Genomic DNA, 22,621 nt, shown 5'->3' on the forward strand with positions numbered 1-22,621 from the left:
CCATCTACATAATAGAAACAGGAACTCAACAATAGTAAAAACGGCCTACTGGTATATCCACAGATCCTAACATGCGATGTGACCACAGATGTTAAAGCGAGTATAAATAAACTTAACAAAGAAAAATTATAATAATAATACAAAAATTTCTCTTCCATATTATATTAAAACTTATAGCATGTCATTTAAAAATGTTCTTTTTGTATGTTAATTATTTCTTTGGTTCAAATTATCTTATATAACACTAAATTGCAATTTAATTCTTTGACTCTAGAATTGCAAGTAAATACAGTATATAGTAGAGGAGGCAAGACTTGTCCCGTGACTTTAACATGTGCTATGATTAGGTATATCACCAATAGATATGGAGGGGGAAGATAGATTTTAATCTGAGATGAACTTCCGTGTCGGTAGTTTCTTGTAATATTAACCGTTATGAAACAAACTCTCTGATAGCACATTATTTGCTCTCTCGCACAGCTCACATACCAAGTTTCGCCTCTTCATCTATACCTACATTCTGCTGTTATTATTATTATTATTATTATTATTATTATTCTTATTAATATTACTATTAGTATTATTATTGTTGTTATTATAATTCCATTTTTTCTGTATTGCTGTTATTTATATTTGCTATGTATTTTTATGTTGGTTGAATAGAAGAGAAGGACTTATAGCCTTAAACGTGCCAGTGAAAATAAATAAAATAAATGAATAAATAATTTAAATTGTAGGAAAGGTCATGAGAGTATCAGTCTTTATATATAGTAATCTCAGACCTCAAGTGGCATTTATTAGGACTATTTCGCGAATAAAATAAAAATGTAAATAATATATGTCTAAAATTCGCTCATAAAATGTTAATAATATTGTATATTTATGAATACTTAATCTATTCAGACATTGTGAAGTCGAAATAGATGAATAACGATTGTTGCAATAAAAAAATTGAATGTTATTCAGTAATGCAAACTGAGAAAAGCGAAATACAGGTTTAAAAATGTTAATTACATGTACTGCGCTTTTCTCTTGTTATTATAACAGAAATACGTTTTCATTATCTGTGAAATCATAATTTAATTTAAACATTTTATAATATAATTACAAATAACCTGATTAATACATTAATTAAATGAACAATTGTTAATGAAGGAGTGTAATTTTCTTTAGATACAATGGACATGGAATTAGAAGATGAAGATGTAGATGTGGAAGCAGGATTTTTGCACTTTATTTAGTACAATGGATTGATGCTCATTGATTTACGTGGAATCAGTTGGCGACACTGACTAAACAAAAGAATGACCATGCGATAAATTGATAGTGATAAATCGAGCTGCAGAAATTATCGCGATGTATGACTGTGATTGGTTGGAATTCAAAATTTCATTACAATTCATTGGCCGAAAATAGAATGACGTCATATAAACGAAATAGTCATTATAATGCATTGTGAATAGTCTGCGAGGTCTAGTTTTGATTCATGAATAGAACTTCAACTGCAGCACAAACAAGATGAAAGTGTTCCCCGATAGTACCCGTGACACGCCTCAGACATGACGTCACGTCAATATAATATACGAGTATGAATAACTAACCTCATCTCTGTACGCACTGGGCCAGAGTACGGTACCTAAAAGTGGTAAAATGGTGGAAAAGTCCAAAACTGAAATCCTTAGTGCGTGTTTTGATAAGTAATAACCGTGGTCCTTGTGAATCAAATAATTACGGGTAGTCATCATGTTGTAATAGCGAACGCTTTGAAAAACGAGAGTCAATTAGCAGGCAGCGACGCGCACGCAAACCGCAGCTGAACGACCGTGAAGAGCGACGACATGCAGGCCAGCGACGACCAGAGCTGCGTGTAAGACTGTACGCCGGTGGGCGTGATGATGTCTGACATAACGCTTGCGAGATTGAGCTAAGTGGGAAAATATTGTCATTAAAATCTACAGGGTTAGTCAGAAATGTCTTCGAAGTTTTTGAACATCATTTTTGTACTTATTATTGAACCTATCTTAATGCAGTAAGTTCCAGCAGAAACAACATCTGTGGAAATATGGCTTCTATATCATATTCGATGTTTGCCCAGACGTCACACTACAGACATCAATATGGTACTCAAGTTCGTAACATTCCGCCTTCGATGGTATTGACAGCCTTGGTGATGGGCATCCTCAGATCGTGCAAGTCAAAAGGGAAAGGTGGTACAAAGACAGGCGTGAGACAACTGCCTGACAGACTGGAAACACGTGCTCTCACCCCAAATTCCCTTCAAAGGACGTACAATCACGTACCTTTTAATTTCTCCTTTTAATTAATTAATTAATTAATTAATTCATCCATTCATTCATTCACTCATTCAGTTATTCATTCACTTATGCATTCATTCATTCTTTCATTCACAAATTCATCCATTCACTCAGTAATTGAATACCTCCATGGAAAAAGATTGGATGTACAATGTTGCCCAAGTGTTACATCCAACCTTATTTCACAGAGGTATTGAATTAATTAATTAATTAATTAATTCACTCATTCATTTTATCATTAATTATTACAGGTACATGTATTTATATTGTATACCTCTTCACGATGACGATAAAAAAATTCGTTAACTCACTCATTCAATCATTGATTAATTAGTTAATTCATTCATTAATGCATTCATACAACCATAATTAATATACTGATTCATTCATTCATTCACTTATTCAGTCATTAATTATTCATTCATTCAATCATTAATTCATGCACTCACTCATGCGTTAATTAAATAATTTACTCATAATTTCATTAATAAATTTACTCATTTATTTCACTATTAATTAATTAATTCATTCATTCATTAATTCATTCATTCATTCAATTGCTACTTATTAGTTCATTCACGTATTTATCCAATCATTACTTATTAGATCAGTCACTTATTTATCCAATAATTCATTCATTCATTCACTACTTAGTAATTCATTCATTTGTTCATTCAATCACTACTCATTACTTCAATCACTTATTTATCCATAATTAATTCATTCATTCATTCAATCATTACTTAATACTTCATTCACTCTTTCATCCAATCGTTATTTATTAATTCATTCACTTATAATTATATCAAATCATTACTTATTAATTCATTGACTCATTCATCCAATCATTACTTATTAATTCATTGACTCATTCATCCAATCATTACTTGCTAATTCACTGACTCATTCATCCAATCATTACTAATAAATTCATTGACTCATTTATCTTATCATTACTTATTAATTCATTAACTTATTTATCTAAACATTAATTGATTAACCAATTCATTCAATAATTAATTATAATTCATTTGCTCACCCATCCAATTATTACTTATTAACTCAGTCATTTACTTATCTAATCATTAATTAATTCATTCATTCATTAAATCATTACTTATTAATTAATTCATTAATATACCCAATTACTCAATAAATAATTCAGTCATTATTTTTTAATTCATTCAATCATTCATCCAATCATTACTTCTTAATTTATTCACTCATTAATTCAATCATTAATTATTAATTCATTAGCACATTTATTCCATCATTATTTATTTATTAATTCATTAATACATCCAATTACTCAATAAATAATTCAATAATTAATTTTTCATTCATTCAGTTATTCATCTAATCATTACTTCTTAATTTATAGGGCCTACACTTATTCATTCAATCATTAATTATTAATTCATTCGCTCATTTATTCCATCATTATTTATTAATTATTTCATTAATACACCCAATTACTCAATAAATAATTCAATCATTGCTTTTTAATTCATTAAGTCATTCATCTAATCATTACTTCTTAATTCATACACTTATTCATCCAATAATTACTTATTAAATCATTCGCTCATTTATTCAATCATTATTTACTAATTCGTTCATTCAATCATTAATTAACTCATTCTCCCAGTTATTCGTTAATTAATGAACTCATTTCATCATTAACTAATTCGTTAATTAATTAATTCACTCATTTCTTTAATAATTAACTATTAATTTAATCAGAAATTAATTGATTCACTAATTAATTAACTAATTCGCCAATTCATTCATGTCTTCATTACATCATTATTTAATTAATTCACTCATTCATTGAATAGTTCATTAATAAATATCACAACAGGATTCTCCGTTCTTCAACTAGTCTTCTTCCAGCAGGTTTACCAAGCCATATTCTGTCCTATTGTCGGACATACTCAGTAGGTTATGTGGTCCTGTATTTTACAATAAGGGTTTATTCTTGGCGGATGTCTCTATTTTTCTTTAGTGGCCACTTAGATGCCTTTAATTGAAAGGCGGCCCTGCTCCCCTAAAAGCGGTAGATATTGTCAACCTCGTGAAGTAAGCACGCATGTACTCACCGGGGTGCTCCTGGTGCTCCTCCACCCTCCAAGTGTGGTTCAGTTCCGGGTTGGGGGGCATCCCCTCGGTCGTCATCGCCTGTAACAGTCACACATCGGTTCCGTAATGTTTGTTCCTTTCTCTCACCGAATAGGCCGGCACTGCATTTAATAACATAGCATACGATACGCTGAAATACTTAGGCCGCATTGTCATATGTCCAGAGATCGCTTGAAAAAGTCACAAGGGATTCCTGTAATTGCATAAAACATTCATATTCTCTGTTGGCTGTTATTGTGGTATTTAGATTTTTAAGGAATAAAATTGGTTCTTATTTATACTCGTAAGAATCATGAGAGTGAAACAAATTTAATACAATATATTTTCCTTTATTTCTTTATTCAATGTATACCACATAAGTATTACAGTACAATGGACTTACTGTGATCATACTATTATATTATATCATATTATATTATATTATATTATATTATATTATATTATATTATATTACATATACTTAACATATGCCTTAAGTCCAATGGCTACACTACCTATGAAGAAGTCCACGGAATAGCGGATACCGGAAGTCTTCGGCGTATTGATATTATAACATTTAAACCTGGAGAGACAAAAGGATATATTCTGGATCCGACCATCAGATTCGAGACACATCAGAATCAACCCGAGGAGGTTAATCTAGAGAAAAGGGCAATTTATGAACCAACTATCCTTTATTACAAAACATCATATAAACTCAGGGATACAGAAGTCATCGGATTAATGGTGGGCGCTAGATGGACCATAACAAAACAATTCGTCTCATTCTGTCATAAATTTGGAGTCCCAACAACAACAAATTAAGGAAATTTCTATTATAGCTTTGAAGAGTTCTCTGCAGATTTTACGGCGACATATGTATTTCAATTCAAATTACAGTTGAATTTTCTCATTTTATTTTTTATCTGTTTTTTTATTTTACTGCAAATTTTAATTATTGTAAAACATTATTTACTGTAAATTTCAGTTTATTGTATACAAACTTCTTGCAAGACATTTTTAATGTCATCTTAAATGTTACTGTTTAACATTCTTTGTTTTTCGCAACCTCACCAAGTTGAGGAAGATTAAAAATTAATTAATTAAATTATAGTTATATACAATAAAAGTAATTTGATACAGTTGTATGAACACTTTTTAACGATTGAATAAAATTAATAAATTTATTCAATCATTAAAAAGTGTTCATACAACTGTATCAAATTACTTTTATTGCATATAACTATTCTACTCATGAACACTGTTGCATCTGACCTAACTTATATAATTAAATTAAATTAAATTATATTATATTATATTATATTATATTATATTATATTATATTATATTATATCATATTATATTATATTATATTACATTACATTATATTATATTATATTATATTATATTATATTATATTATATTATATTATATTATATTATATTATATTATATTATATTATATTACGCAACATTATAATATTATTTTGACGCCACTGGACGGACAGAAACGTGCACCTGTCGTACGCACTGAAATTCAAAAACGTTTTTCGACCGTTGCAAACGTGCAGTTCGTCTCAGTCTGCCATGAGCTACTGAAGGGATTACTTATTCATGCATAATATAGTGCAAGCTGTTCTGTATTTTCTTATTGTCTGAATAAACTGTAGAATTACTCATTCGTCGTAGCGTAGTGAAAACTATTGTGTTTCTTCTACTTGTTTCAGAACACTGAAGGAATTATTCATTCGTGGCTAAGGTAGTGGAAGCTATTCTAGTTTTTATAATTGTTGGTAACGGTACAGTATATTGTAGCGAGTTTTCGTAATATTAAGTTATGCAAAATGTGGAAGAAAATAGCCAACAATAATTTCGAATATTTTGCAAGAAGGGATTAGTCGAGTATTTCGGAATAATCTTCGGAGATGAAAAACGGGTAATATGGTAACCTGGTAAACACTTTTATCAACTTGCAGGTGGATTGGATGTTGGAGGGCCGAAGAAAAGATGGATACAACGATAGTTTCGGAAAGGAATAATGCCCTATCCTTGAATTGAAGGGATAAAAGATTTTATGTAAAATCCATTTCGATTAAATCACCATTTTGTCCTCTTAACATAAAACGTATTTATTATAAATGGTTACATCTATCTCTCGTACACCATTTCAAGATATTATTATTATTATTATTATTATTATTATTATTATTATTATTATTATTATTATTTATTCTGTGATAATGGTTAGACACAGTTATTCAAAACTACCAACAATTACTAGTTAATATTCTTATCCTACTATTCTAATATGGCAGATAAATGCAATGGATTTAAGCTCCATATAATACTCTCTATTTTTTAGTTCATAAGAAGTAATGTTCAGATACGGAAATAAAATTAGGATCTTCATTATTGTTTAAGTTTCACTTTCAACACATTGCACATGTGCAGTAAACAAGAGCTCCTGTATATATGTTTCTTGTGGACAGTCGTGCGAAATTGTTGCCTACATACAGGTGGACCCCCATCAAGACTCGCTTCAAATTTTAATTTCGTATCTATACACAGATAGGCAAATGGTGATAACCATTTTTTTGTTATGAGGGATGATGAAAATGTGTACATCATTCAAAATTTCGAAATGTTATCCTATTCAACATCAAAATGTTTTCCTTTCATACTTCGTACGATTAATATATTAAAAAGAATAGGTCTACATCTCTCAAAATTCTCATTGCTGTCACATTTATATTATTGAAGATGTTCATTTCCGAATATATTTAAAATTCATTACAAGTATTAAAAAGATATAACATGACATATATTGTTAACTTGCGACTGATAATCTAAAAAATATAAAAATTCCCGTTAATTGCTTAATTCACTTCATCATTGACTTATTACAGACTTTTTTATTTGAAATGATGCACAACAATTATGCATTATATGTTTTAATTTTACATATTTTTTGAATATGCAAACAATTTATCGCCTATCTATAATGTCTTTTGTTTACACGTTTTTTTTTTGTTTTCCTTTGTAAACAAAAGAACCATATTTTATATAATACTTTTTTCAGTTCATAAGAATGATGAATAATTCTTAATTGTAACTTCTATTAACAGTAGCTTCTTTTTACTAGAATAAAATAAAAATATAGGGAAATATCTACTTATTACTTTTAACAGGAAGAAACTTTAAAACTCATTGTAATATTTTCTCACACAAACTATAAAGAACTGAATAATCATTACTGGATTTCTTGTTAAATAATTTCGACAGGCCAAAGTCCCGATACATTTGAAGATGAATTTCAAAGTGCCGCCAAAAACAGACTGACAACCACTACGTCACACTTTATTTCCAGTAACCCTACAACTACACTGAGCTGTCGAGGTTGTAAGTCGCCAAAATACGTACCTGAATGTCTTCTGAGGGTCCCAAGTTCCGAAAATAAACCGACAATCAGTCCGTGTGCGGAGTAGAATACAAACACATCGCCATGTTGTTCATGGCGGCATGTAAATACGTCAATACGGTCCAGGCACGGACACAAACAGTTCTGCAGTTCGCTGAAAGATGGCAGAGTTGTCAACCAATGCCACCTAGTAGTATGAAATGGAATTTAGTGGTTCTTTGAAAATATTTTAAAACATATTCATAAAAGTTTCAAACGATTGGAGGGAGACGTGGAACAAGAGCTGCTCTTTTTTTTTAAGTTGGTTCCTTATCAATAATCAACTACTAGGTCGCTTATCATTGATAGTATTGGCGATAGAGAGATGATATTTAGGAGACCGAGAATTCGTCATGGGATTATCTGATATTCGCCTTATTGTTAGAAAGACCTGAGAAAATTCCCAACCAGGTAGTCAGCCCCAGCGGGAATCGAATTCATTCCCGAGCGCATTTCCTGACCAGCATGCATCAGTGTTGCCACTGGCCGAAAATAAAATGTACCAGATTTTTTTCTATAATGTACCAAAATTGTACCAGCCCAATTTTCTCCGTGAAGACACCTGTACAAATTACAAATACAGAAAAAAGAGCATGAACACATTTACATAGAAGGCAACGAAAATAAGGAATACATGTATCTGCAAACATATTTTATTGTAACAAACAAAATCACAAACATAAAAAAAAAATTCACAAACTTTATTTTAGTCTTTTAACATTGATGAAAACTATTGCTGAACAATACACAGTTGGAATAGATTGGTAATCATACAAACGTTGCCAAAGTTTGTCGTCACCACTCGCTGAAATGGCTAACGTGTAAGCAGTGCATCGTAATATACCCCATCGTGCAGCAGAAAGTGGAAGAAATCATACCCGCCAGCAGTCATGGATGCACAACAGTGCAGTTTCTTATCCGCGGGTAAGAGACGCCAGCCCGAGAGTGCACTGTGCTGATGACCGCTCTTCTATAGGTTTATTTGTACGGATGTAAATAAAGTTTTTGTTCTTGTGAGTTTGCATAATAATCACTCAATCATGGATGGTACCGTGCTCAGAAAATCAGAATTGGAAGAAATGCAATTGGATGAACGAAAAGTCGTAGATTTAGAAACTGAAGAAAAGCAAGATATTGAAGAGGCATGTAAAAATTCGGCTGGGCGCCAATGATTCCTGAAAAACCTAGAATATAGCTACATACTAATTATTTAAGAAAATGGCTTAACTTAATAAATTATTGAAGTAGTTGTTTTTAAAAACACAAGTTCAATGATATAAGTGAATAAATTTTCCGATTCGGTGAAGAGACAGTGTGACACATGTGCATATTTATGGTCACACTTCAGATTTTGTGAATATAAATAATTATACTTGAATAGCTCGTGTTTCTTTTGTTTGTACAGCAACCAGGCTACGTTAAATGATTCTCTTTCGACTAGACGTCTTGACGTTTTCCATCAAGTCTTGTGAGAAGTGGACCATAGAAATTATGTGGATGGGATCTTTTGACAGTTCTGATACTTCTTTAAACATAACAATTTATTATAAATAAATAAACTAAAATTAACAAATCAGTGAAAGTCGTGGCTGTGTTCCTTCTGAACGTCGCTTGGCTGTACAACGTAGTAGCCCCAGGGAGCGTAGTGACCATGTTCAGACTCCACAGTGGGCCCCCGGAACACCTGCAAGTACAGAGATATTCAAAGTGTAGATTAATAATTAACTTAACAGCGATTTCCCTATGTTAATTGTAGTAGTATCACGATTTCGTATCTTAGCAACCATATAGGCCTATATTATAACATATTATTGTATTAACGCCACATAACAAGACTGACTCTAAGGTTAAACTGTAATTAATAATGTACATAAAATGAACTTAACAGCGATTTCCTTATGTCAGTTTTAGTATTACCACGATATCGTATCCTAGCAACCACATATAGTTAACATAGACTGTATTAACGTCACATAACAAGACTGACTCTAAGGTTCAATTGTAATTAATAATGTATGCCAAATAAAATGAACTTAACAGCGATTTCCTTATGTCAGTTTTAGTATTACCACGATTTCGTATCCTAGCAACCACATATAGTTAACAGACTGTATTAACGTCACATAACAAGACTGACTCTAAGGTTCAATAATTGTAATTAATAATCCAGGCTAAATAACATGAACTTAACAGCGATTTCCTTATGTCAGTTTTAGTATTACCACGATTTCGTATCCTAGCAACCACATATAGTTAACAGACTGTATTAACGTCACATTACAAGACTGACTCTAAGGTTCAATAATTGTAATTAATAATCCAGGCTAAATAAAATGAACTTAACAGCGATTTCCTTATGTCAGTTTTAGTATTACCACGATATCGTATCCTAGCAACCACATATAGTTAACATAGACTGTATTAACGTCACATAACAAGACTGACTCTAAGGTTCAATAATTGTAATTAATAATGTAGGCCAAATAAAATGAACTTAACAGCGATTTCCATATGTCAGTTTTAGTATTACCACGATATCGTATCCTAGCAACCACATATAGTTAACATAGACTGTATTAACGTCACATAACAAGACTGACTCTAAGGTTCAATAATTGTAATTAATAATGTAGGCCAAATAAAATGAACTTAACAGCGATTTCCTTATGTCAGTTTTAGTATTACCACGATTTCGTATCCTAGCAACTACATATAGTTAACATAGACTGTATTAACGTCACATAACAAGACTAACTCTAATGACCCATTCAAAATGAAAATTAAACAAGACGTAATCTTTAACTCTAGAAACTAAATATTACCGTAAAATTAAAAAGTCATACCAACATTCACGATGGGAACATAAACAAAACCGCAAAGATACTTTGTAACCATGGAAACATAACAGCGACGTCATTTCTTCATATTGTGTTGTAAACTTCATCGCTATACGATTGTGCATTGTTTCCAAATCACGTAAGGATAAACATGGAAGTTTGGAATTTGCAAACTGTCATGTTTTAACGTCTAACGGTAATGTTAACGTCAGTGTTTATGTGAATCATTGTGAATGATCCCATTTGGTAGCCTGACCGCAAACTTCTGTGTTTATGTTACGTTTATGTTTAATTTTCATTGTGAATGAACCTTTAGTATGAACTCCTGGTTGCCAAGGCAACGATAATGTAACTGTAAGGTTGATTTTAATTAATAACGCATATAAAATGAACTTAACAGCGATTTCCTTATGTCAGTTTTATATTATCAGGATTTCGTGTAGTCGCGCTCTGTTTGCACATGCGATCCTCCTGTAATGTGTGGCGTTCATAAATCTCACCTGGATCTTCACCCTGCCTGCTGCCTTTCCTCCCCCGCCGCCCCCGTAATAGCTGCCGGGCACGGCGTACACTTTTCCAGCAGGTTCCCCGTAGCTGGTTCCCGGCGGTGTCACATAATTCACAGGGGGGTGTGCCTCGTGACTGATGACAGGGATTTCCCCATACTGCGCCATCGCGGGGAACACCGCGGCCAGGAATAGCGTTGCCTGCAACATGAAGAGATCTGAGTTCGTGTCCCGGGAGAGATTAAGGATGTGCGCTCTGGTCCGTTAGTGTGTTAACTTACGACGTTCATAAATCCAATGCATATTTAAACCATTCTAGTGACGTAATGGTTTCCGTGCTCGGCACTGGGTCAGGAGCTCATGAGTTCAAGCCTGGCTGATAAGGAATGATATTTTAAGATTTGATAAAAATGTTAACATGGTTCCATTAAGATGGGAAATGTGTGTTGTAAACATTGAAAAACCAATATCAGTTATTATTAAGGTATAATTAATCGAGAAAGTCCTGTAACAAACGTATTGTGTCTAGTACTCGACATTGGGCATCGCTCAACCGACTTTTAAAATAATCTGCAAAATATTTTTACATATATTTATTTTGACACACTTTAACATGGTCATATCGCGTGTGTATGATCTTTGGCTATGTCAGCAGGCCATTTACTTAGCTTTAGTTTATGCATAGTTGAAGACATTCTTAATTACACAGTTAAAACTTCTACGTGGTTGTATAAAACCAAATATTATAATATATTATTATGATGTACCGAAGTACATATGATATTTCCATGCAGAAATTCTGCGTCGTCATATGATGAAGGATGGGTGGAGCGGAGAAAAGTTCTCTCCGGCACCGGAATTTCAACCCGGGTCTTCAGCTCTACGTGCTGATGCTCTATCCACTAAGCCACACCGGATTCCCATTCCGATGCCGGATTGAATTCTCACAGTTTAAGTTCCACCTCTTAGGTACTATCATATATGTAGGCTACTTCGGTACATCATAATAATATATGATATGCGAAAATAATCACTTAGTGATTTAAGACGGCGCTTATTCCGTCGGATCCCGGCCACTTAGTCACTCATAATGAGTGCACCTCTGCACATATGTGGGCATTGTGCCACTGCCATACATCTATGACGCAGTGCATGAGAGTTGGCCACTAGAGGGAACCCAAGAGGTGGAACTTAAACTGAGAGGATTCGATCCGAGAACGGGATGGGAATCCGGTGAGGCTTAGTGGATAGAGCGTCAGCACGCAGAACTGAAAACTCGGGTTTAAATCTCGGTGCCGGAGAGAATTTTCTCTGTTCCACTCATCTTTCATCATGTGGTGACGCAGAAATTCTGCACGGAAATATCATATGTACTTCGTACATCATAATAATACTAGGATCGCTACTATCGCCTCATCACAGACAATGCGAAATAGTACCTGCACAGTCTATTGTTCCTAGTACTCTCATCAACTCATGCTTCGTGACTGTAAAGTATATACTAGACTATGGTTTTATGTTATGAAGAATGGTTTCCCTAGCAACAGGATTCTGTGTGGGAATTCTAACTTTCAAGGCCTAACAACAAAAGCTGTAAAATATAGCAAAAAACACAATCGTGCAAAAATGAATATTGAAATAAGATTTTGGAGTTGAGCATTCAGGTAAAAGGATATAGAAATTCAAATGAAAATGATGTGTTCCTAGGAATATGCACTTGAGGGGCTACTCACAGTAATCGTATGTGTAAAAGTACCCTCTGTTCTTATTACTTTTCAACGTAGTTAAGTACGTACGCAGTGCAGGATTAATTGATGGTTGTAACTTGAAGGGTTAAGGTAGCCCTACGAGACATTTCCTGAGGGCGTGGTATGCTGAAGGAAGTTCTGAAGCTGTTATTTCGCGTGATAAGCTGCTCGTCTATCAGGCTATCAACATCTCGCACAGCCAGATAACGAATGAACACAAATAGCAGCCCACGTTCTTACACGGCATTAATCACCGTCTGCTCGGATATGCATATTTTTAGCACCCCTGATTACGAACTTGCTTGCTTGAGTATGTGACAATTATGAATCGTTATGTTCCGTATTCGTGATTCAGGCAGGAGTACCGAGATTCGATTCCCGTAATATCTTACGAAGTGCACGAGCAAACCTAAGTTTAAACATTCTTTGGATGAACGCCAAAATTGCCCTCGGAAGAGAAGATATTTCCATAGGTAATATCACAAGAGCTCTCATCTTAGTCAAAGAAATGAGAACATGCGTGATAGTTTAATATGACTATTTCGGGAATAATAATAATAATAATAATAATAATAATAAATTAATAAAAAGAAAATAACATAGTTTTATTACTATTAAAATAAGATATGCCTATATCTTAAGTTACCGGCATGGCCTTGGCCTCCTGCAATTCGAAATTCATGGATAAACATTTGACAAAATCTGTAGAAATCATTCATGAAACAGGAAAATTAAACAAATGTTTGAGGTTATAACATTTTATTTTGAACTAGGCACTTTCATTTAGTGAATAATCGACATTATGAGAATTCTTGGGATATTTGAATAAGACTGTTTCGAGAATATATTAATAAAAACATATAACATATAAAAATATTATATTATAAATTAAGATATTTAATACATTTTGCTAGCACGGTCATCACTCAATACTCGTATCACGCCCCGCTGTATTTTAAAGGAAACAATGAAAATACTAAATGTAACATTTGAACGTCAGGTGCGGCAAAATATTAAACAAGGCTACCAAAGAATTGCAATCCTGTCGAAGCAATTTTGTCACACCTGATGTTCAATTGTTAAATATTTTCAATTGTTACCTTAACAATACAGTGGGCCGTGACATTGCGTTATGGCTGTGTTAGCAAATGTACTATTTAAAAAAGTATCTTAATTTACAATACAATCTGTTTGTGTATGTTATAAGTTATTTATTAATATATTCGTGAAATAGTCTTATACAAATAACACAAGAGTTCTCATCTTGTCGATAATTCACTAAATGAAAGTATCTAGTTCAAAATATAAGATATAATATTATATAACCTCACATATTTGTTTAATTTTGCTGTTTCACTAATCATAATTTCTACAACTCTTGTTAAATGTTTACCCATGAATTTCATATTGCAAGAGACCAAGACCATGCCGGCCAATGAAATACATTGTTATCAACTTAAATATCTTATTTAATAGTAATAGTTATGTGGGTCCCTAATTATGTTATTTTCTTCCTTTTATTATTTATTTATTATTATTCATGAAACATACTTTATATATATATATATATATATATATATATATATATATATATATATATATATATATATATATAAAGTGAAAATTAAAATTAAGGTGACATTCAACATTTAATTTTTTAAGGTGACATGTATTTATCTAGGCTGACGAGTTTACTTCCTAGGTTTGAATTGTAAATTATTTAAAACTAGCGTGTAAGAGGGCCTTAGACTAGAAATGTTTAGTTTAAATGTAGTTCTGTTTATAAGTATGCATAAGGATGTAATTATTTGACTTATTTGAACTGTTGTATCAGTGAAGCGAGGTGAGTCAGTGAAGTTATGGTTTTACAGTGCAGTGAACAGTTCCGATCAGTGATAATTTATAGCGTCAATGAAATGTGTTCTATAGTGTCAGTGAAATGTGTTACAGAGTGTCAGTGAAATGTGTGCTAAAGTGTCAGTGAAATGCGTCATAGTGCCACTACAGGGAATGAGATAAGAGTAAAGTGAAAGACTATTGAAACTTATGTAGGACCTATAGATAATTATGTAGGTTGTATTGTAAAATTAGGTATTTTATTTTATGTTTTATTATTATTTTGTTAAATTGTATTGTGTGTAAAATTGTATATGTGTTGTAAAATTGTATTGTGTATTGTAAATTTTATTGTGTATTGGTTATAATTTTATTGTGTATTGTTAATATTGTATATACCACTGCCACCGGGTGCTTGCCCACTTGCAGTGTAAATAAATACATACATACATACTTATTGCAAATATCATGCAAATTATCTCTTTGAATAATTCACTCACGCTATTATCGACAAGACGAGAAGTGTTATGATATTACCTATTCGATATAATCTCGAAATGATTTTTGCATCATTATGATATTGTTTTCTCTAGCAATAAAATAAAATACAGAAACGTGATTAATACCTTCTAAACAAAAATAACATTTCGTATTACTTCTCTTTCCAGGGAACAGATGCATTATAGGGGCCACCCGTCACACATTATACGCAAAAAAAAAAAAAAGTCAGCGGAAGTAATGGTTCGATTAGCGTTTTTAGCATTCGATATTCGATAAGATTTAAATGCTTCCAAATTAAAACATTAAATAAAAAAATTTAAACAGTTTTACTGATGTGATTTTAGTCACATTGTGTTATATTTTTGGTTCAGGGAAAAAATATTTTACTATTACTGCCATTATTTCCATTTTGAAGTAGGCTACAAGTCAACAATATAAAACTGACTGTTAATTTAGAAGTTTGCAACATATTTTATGTCGATTATAACAACAATACATCTCGATAGTAACATTCATACCAATCAACCAATAAGGAGATTGGCCCCCTATAATGCATCTGTGCCGCTCCTTGTTCGTAATTACTGCGCCTGAGAAATTTCTGCCTGCATTTTGCGCATTCCTCAGAATTAGCTAAGTGAACGAGACGGACATGCCCAATAATTTTGTGCTGTGTAGTCTCTCCCACTTCACCAGAAGAAAGTTGCACTCGTTGTGCTTTTGTCACGCCGTCCGTTTCGTCATGCAGTTCTGCCTCCACCATTATCAGGCGGGATCGTACGTTTAAAATTCAGCGAAAGGGAACGCAAAGTCTTTCCCTTTTCAATTCATCACCAATTAAACTTACAAGAAACGAATGGCAAGCGCAAACACAATTATGCAATACAGTCCGTATCAAATTGTAAGCCTTAAATAGTGCATTCCAAAGCATGTATTTTGCATCTATTGATTTTTTAGTTGGTTACTTAACGAAGCTGTATCATCTACTAGGTTATTTAGCGTCGATGGGAGTCGTGATATGAGATGGTATTTGGCGAGATGAGACCGAGGATTCGCCATAGATTACCTGAAATTCGCCTTACGGTTGGGGAAAAACTCGGAAAAAACCGAACAGGTAATCGAACCCACGTCTGAGCGCAACTCCCGATCGGCAAGCAAACGCTTCAGCCAACTGATGGCTGCAACTATTGATACTCAGCTATTTAGATATAGGTATTGGGTGGAAGTGATGCAACTGGGCATATTGAAGGAAACATTAGAACATATTAAAATAAATAAGAAATCTTATAATGAGTTTTGTAACTAAGTGCATGTTTAGTTAGAAAATTAAGCTGAAATTTCGCGTAGTTTGGCAACAGTGCATCGCAAACTCACATAGAAACACACACGCACTCGGTCTGAATAGCAGCATTCCGTCCCCTAGTCACTGCAGTAGGGTTGTCAGTCTTCCTAATGACAGAATATAACGATACGTGTTAATATTTACATTTAATTTGCAAGAAAGCCGTCCATTTAATTTGAAAACTGCAAAGGGATAAATAATTTCTTATCAGTTTCTCTAATGACAACAGTAAAAATCAGAATCTTATCGGTAGTACTTACAGAGTAAAACAGTGTTAACATTTACGAGAGAATTATTTCTTTTCTAAGAAAACTATTCATTTGTGACTAATATGGTTTAGAATTTTTTGTTGTACTCTATCCAAGGAATAAACTGTTAAAATCTGCACACTTCCACTCTGTATATTTTTTGTTTGTAAATTGGCATCATATTCCTTCACTGCATACGTATACTGCAAGTGGTAAGCGTCAAAGGCTGTCTGCCCGAGTCGTAGTTTAGAATCTCTTCTTTCTTTTTATCATAATCATCATCATCATTATCATCATCATCATCAGCAGCAGCAATAGCAGCATCGCAAATTGCCCGGCATATTACAATAGTTCAAGAAATTAAACTGCTACCTGTTACCAAGGAAACAAATGAAGTTGATTTGTTTTCGTTGTATGTCACAAAACACTTTCTATCAGATCTGTTAATAAATTCCCACTCATTGGAAACGCTATGGTTTAAAAATGTTGAATTAGCAGATATGCATATGGCATATGGAGCAGCTTACGGCAATGCTAATGACACACAGAGAATTTATGTGGAGCAATATCCTCAGCGAAATATTCCCTGTCATAAAATATTTTCAATGCTAGATCAATATCTTGGAAAAAAGACTAGTCTTTTAATTGAATTAAATTTTTAAGGGAGGCACTGCGACATTTCAAGATATATTTTACTAACCCTCAAAATAGGCGCATTCCCAATCCCACACCAGCTGACTACACTAAAGTTCGCTGCGTGCCCAGGTTTAGAGCAGGTAACCCCCTCGACCCTAGGCCAGCCACCTCCGTGCATCGCCAGCCGGCGTTCGGGGATTGCTATGGAATGATGACGGAATGGAGAAATGTTGAAGGAATGCTGTAGATGCCTAATATGGGGAACAGGAGAACCGCGAGAAAAACACCAACAGCGACCTTGTCCACCACAAGTTTCACTATGGATATTTCAATGAAAAATCTGATACCTGACAGCGATACGAACCCGAACCGCCTGGGTGACAGGCTGAAGACCTGACCACTGTGTCACCGCAGAGGAATAGTGGTCAGATACTTTTCCTTGAAATTCTCATTTCTTTCATATCGTTATATCTCGATACGGAAGTATTTATGTACATTACTTTATTAAAATATGTTTCATTACATGTCCTCTGTAATATCTGAAAAGTAGGAATAGTTATTATGAAACACCCTGTATGTATTTTTGTCCCAGAGTTAGAACAAACACTGCTATTTTTTTAACTTTTAACTTAACGGTTGCCGCAATATGAACGGTTTACTAAATATCGATTTCAAATGACAATCACACCAAAATGGAAGGGATTGGAAGTTTCTCCTCGTCTCTATCTGACCTTATCTGATCTGCTAGAAGAATTTTCTTCGGACAATACACGGTACTCCGTAGAGAAAAAATTTTTGTCACACCAGCAACTCAGAATAATTACTGTCATGCCTTCGTAAAGGCAGTGAATTTATAATCCTATTCGGGTCTATAATTTCCTTTTAAAAGTTCCTAAACCTGAACTTTTGCAGATCTTTCTCCGGGCAATTTACCCCTTCTTAAAATAAAATAAAAACTTATATTTTGCAGTACAAAAACCAGTGGAATATAAATAGGAAGTGTTAAAGCAAGTATGTACAACTTTTCGAACAAATTATATAGAGTGAACCGTAAGTACTGTCATTAATTTCAGGTTATTCTTTGAGATATTTCAAACAAAAAACTTTGATACAATTTTGCTGGTTTTTGCTTCCTTTCGAGATAAAAATTGTTTTATATGAAACATTTAATAGCATGTTTTGGGCAATTCCCAATATGCTCAGTCAATTTAAGAGAGCAGTGTATTATGATAATAAATTATTGAAAGAATTTTAGTTTTTTCCTTTAATAATCCTAACAAATGTAACATTTTAACGAAACGTCACATTCTTTCGGATCAACTTTGTGCACATTTAAAGGAGAAAACTAAAATTCTTTCAAGCTTTTATTATCGTAATACACTGTACTCTTAAATTGGCTGAGCATTATGGGAATTAAATCAATGGCTTGCCCAAAACACGCTATGAAATGTTTATTTATTTATTTTTATTTTATTGTTAGTAAGTTTTAAATGAATACAAGTTAATACAATGAAAGATAAACTAGCCCACTCCTGAATGAGTAAGACTCGTGCTCAGGAGGGGATTCCAATACGGACAAAAATAAAATTAAAATTGAGAGTGAATACAGATTGAATAGTGTTTAATATGTTTAAAACCAAACTATAAATCCAATACAATTTTTTTTATTACTTTGGAGAGGATTCGTGGTTAAAAAATACTAGAATAAAATTTGTTTAATAATCTGGGACCTTGACTCATGCTATGATAAAAAGCTGCATTGGTTTTACATTTTGGTTTAGACAAACGCAGAGAATTCGTATTTTTAGCTCTATATTTATGTATATACCTTTCGAAGTTATTCAGATTTTTGTGAAAATATTTTAATAGTTTCACATAAAATAATTTTTATCTCGGAAAGTAAGCAAACACCAGAAAAATTGTATTAAACCTTTTGTTTCAAATATCTCAAAGAATAACCCCCTGAAATTAATGACATTACTTACGGTTTACTCAGCATATTGTGATACATCAAAAGAAAGTCCCTGGTGTTAAGAAAACACGTGTTCTCACTACAGCTCAAAAGTTATAATAGGAAAACTACAATGCTGCGGTAGATGCTAAGTATGCGACTACCCGAACGATACTGTATGTAGCGATTTTCCCGGGTTAAACTGCCATCACACAGTAACCATATAGGGAAGAACCTACAGTTTAATATAAGAAGTTGTACTCAAAATTCTCTCAAGAATATAACTCCTAAGTGCGGCTATAATTTTTATGGATCACTCTGTACATTGCTGCCATTGGCACTTCCTCCCTGTGTCGGACAACGAAGTCGATCTCCCAGCTCGTGTTCTGCACTCACAGCCTCACCACTGTTCACTCACCACGTTCGCGCTCACCACTGCACCAGGCATGCTGCAGAGTCGACACGAGGTCTGACCGGTGTCTGCATTTATAAGTTTCGCTTGTCCCACATTTTCTGGTTTACGAATTGGACCGTCGTGGGGTGCTCAGTCATCCTGCGCCTCTGGCACTCACAACCTACTTCGCGTACCACAGTGAAATCGCTGCAGATTAAGTCAACACTGTCGTGAAGTTTCTCCTCCCACCCACACAACATATCCACTATGTTCTGCTTCTGTCTTCCTTTCCATTTCTTTTACTATTTCCTTTCTTTCATACATTCATTCCTTCAAAGTGTTCTGGCCAAGGACAGGTCTTTCACTGCATAACTAGCATTCTCCAATCTTTCCTATTTTCTGCTCTCCTCTTAGTCTCTTCATATCATCCATTTATCTTAATGTCGTCTATCATCTGATATCTTCTGCCCCGAACTCCTCTCCCGTTCACCATTCCTTCCAGTGTATCTTTCAGTAGGCAGTTTCTCAGTCAGTGACCCAACCAATTCCTTTTCCTCTTCCCGATCAGTTTCAGCATCATTCTTTCTTCACTCACTCTTTCTAGCACAGCTTCATTTTCTATTCTGTCTGTCCATTTCACACGCTATATATATTTTTTTCCATATCCACATTTCAAACACTTCTAGTCTCTTCTCTTCACTTCGTCGTAATGTCAATGTCTCTTAGCCATAAAGTGCCACACTTCACACAAAGCACTTCACTAGTCTCTTCCTTTGTTCTTTTTCCCAAAGTCCGCAGAAGATGCTTTTTTTCTATTAAAAGCTTCCTTGGCCATTGCTATCCTCCTTTTGACTTCCTGGCAGCAGCTCTTGTTACTGCCTATAGTACACCCCAAGTATTTGAAACTTGCTCTATTGCCTCATTTAGAATTCGCAAATTTACTTTCTTTACTTTTCTTCCTATGACCATGGTCTAATGTATTCTATTACCCCAAAGGCAGGTCTTTCACTGCATACCCAGCATTCTCTAGCCTTTCCTATTTTCTGCTTTCCTCTTAGTCTCCGCATATAATCCATGTATCTTGATGTCGTCTATTATCTGATATCTTCTTCTGCACCGAACTCCTCTCCCGTTTACCATTCCTTCCAGTGTATCTTTCAGTAGACAGTTTCTCAGCCAGTGACCCAACCAATTCCTTTTCCTCTTCCCGATCAGTTTCAGCATCATTCTTTCTTCACTCACTCTTTCTAGCAAAGCTTCATTTTCTATTCTGTCTGTCCATTTTACACGCTATAGGCCTATATATTTTTTCCATATCCACATTTCAAACGCTTCTAATCGCTTCTCTTCACTTCATCGTAATGTCAATGTCTCTTAGCCATAAAATGCCACACTCCACACAAAGCACTTCACTAGTCTCTTCCTTTGTTCTTTTTCCAGAGGTCCGCAAAAGATGCTTCTTTTTCTATTAAAAGCTTCCTTGGCCATTGTTATTCTCCTTTTGACTTCCTGACAGCAGCTCATATTACTGCTTATAGTACACCCCAAGTATATGAAACTTGCTCTATTGCCTCATTTAGATTTCGCAAGTTTACTTTCTTTACTTTTCTTCCTATGACCATGGTCTAATGTATTCTATTACCCTAAGGGCAGGTCTTTTACTGCAAACCCAGCATTATCATATCTTTCCTATTTTCCACCTTCCTTTTAGTCTCCGCATATAATCCATATCTTGTTCATGTCGTCTGTTATTTGATACCTTCTTCTGCCCCGAAATCTTCTCCCGTTCACCATTCCTATCAGAGCATCCTTCAGTAAGCAGTTTCTTCAACGGTATTACAATTTTTTGTTGTACTCTATCCAAGGAAATATATATTACTTTCACTCTTTAAATGTGGCGACTGTTCAAGTTAAACAGGTTGCCAGCGTGGCATTCGAGAGTCCGACGCTGACAGGAGGATCATCATGTTTCAGCATCTGAAAAAGCCAGGTCCCATTTCGCGGACGAGAAGCCTGATAAGCCCAGAGTCCCAAGTCCTTCAGGAAACCCATATCGCTCCTAAGGTTTCACCCCAACTTATTTTTACTATTTCAGAGGATACATGAAATGAGGAGGATGTGGAGATTGTTGATAGAAGGAGAGAGGGAGACGGGAGTGCCCAAAGAAAAACCCTTCTCTGAAACGTCTGCTTTGACAACAACTCATTCCTTTATAGTTTTCTGCTCACGAGCAGATCCTTCCCTGCAAATTGAGCATTCTACAATCTTCCATCTTTTCCGCCTTCCTATTCGTGTCCACATAAGAACCATACACCCAGATATGATCTCATAATTTCATAAAATATTCCACATTTTTATATTCCCCACTAAGCTCACAAGTTCCAATAACATTTGAACAATCAAAACACAATTCAGAGAATTTGGGTAGCTGAGATATAACCATATTCGACAAGCGTCGAGAAATGGAACAATTCGGTACGAAGAGATTAACAAAGATCTGGCCATCCGAATAGCTCAGACGTAAGGAACGGATCTCTTGATTCACGGCTGCGGTCACGCGTGTGTTCAATACCCGTTCTAGGTGATTAAATGCTTGGGATTTATCCGAGGGCATACCCAAAATTAAGGTGAATGTCAGGTAACCAATGGCAAATACTTTGTCTCATCTCGACATCAATTCCATCAAAGATACGTAACTAAGCAGATGATGCATCGTCATTAAATCACCAACTAAAA

General features: G+C 34.2%; 1 protein-coding gene across 2 annotated transcripts in view; it reads right to left on the reverse strand.

The window, feature by feature from the left end:
* Positions 1 to 20,045, reverse strand: part of LOC138702881 (popeye domain-containing protein 3-like) — a 57,939-nt gene extending 37,894 nt beyond the window's left edge. For both annotated transcript variants that reach the window (XM_069830255.1, XM_069830256.1), the window contains exons 1-4: positions 19,910 to 20,045; positions 11,227 to 11,433; positions 7,853 to 9,573; positions 4,415 to 4,493 (exon numbers count right to left, since the gene is read on the reverse strand). In XM_069830255.1, coding sequence (XP_069686356.1) covers positions 4,415 to 4,490 — 76 coding nt within the window. In that variant the 5' untranslated portion in view covers positions 4,491 to 4,493; positions 7,853 to 9,573; positions 11,227 to 11,433; positions 19,910 to 20,045. The remainder of the gene's footprint in view (positions 1 to 4,414; positions 4,494 to 7,852; positions 9,574 to 11,226; positions 11,434 to 19,909) is intronic.
* Positions 20,046 to 22,621: the final 2,576 nt, after the last annotated feature.

Source organism: Periplaneta americana, chromosome 7, assembly GCF_040183065.1.
Source record: "Periplaneta americana isolate PAMFEO1 chromosome 7, P.americana_PAMFEO1_priV1, whole genome shotgun sequence".
NCBI classification, from domain to species: domain Eukaryota; kingdom Metazoa; phylum Arthropoda; class Insecta; order Blattodea; family Blattidae; genus Periplaneta; species Periplaneta americana.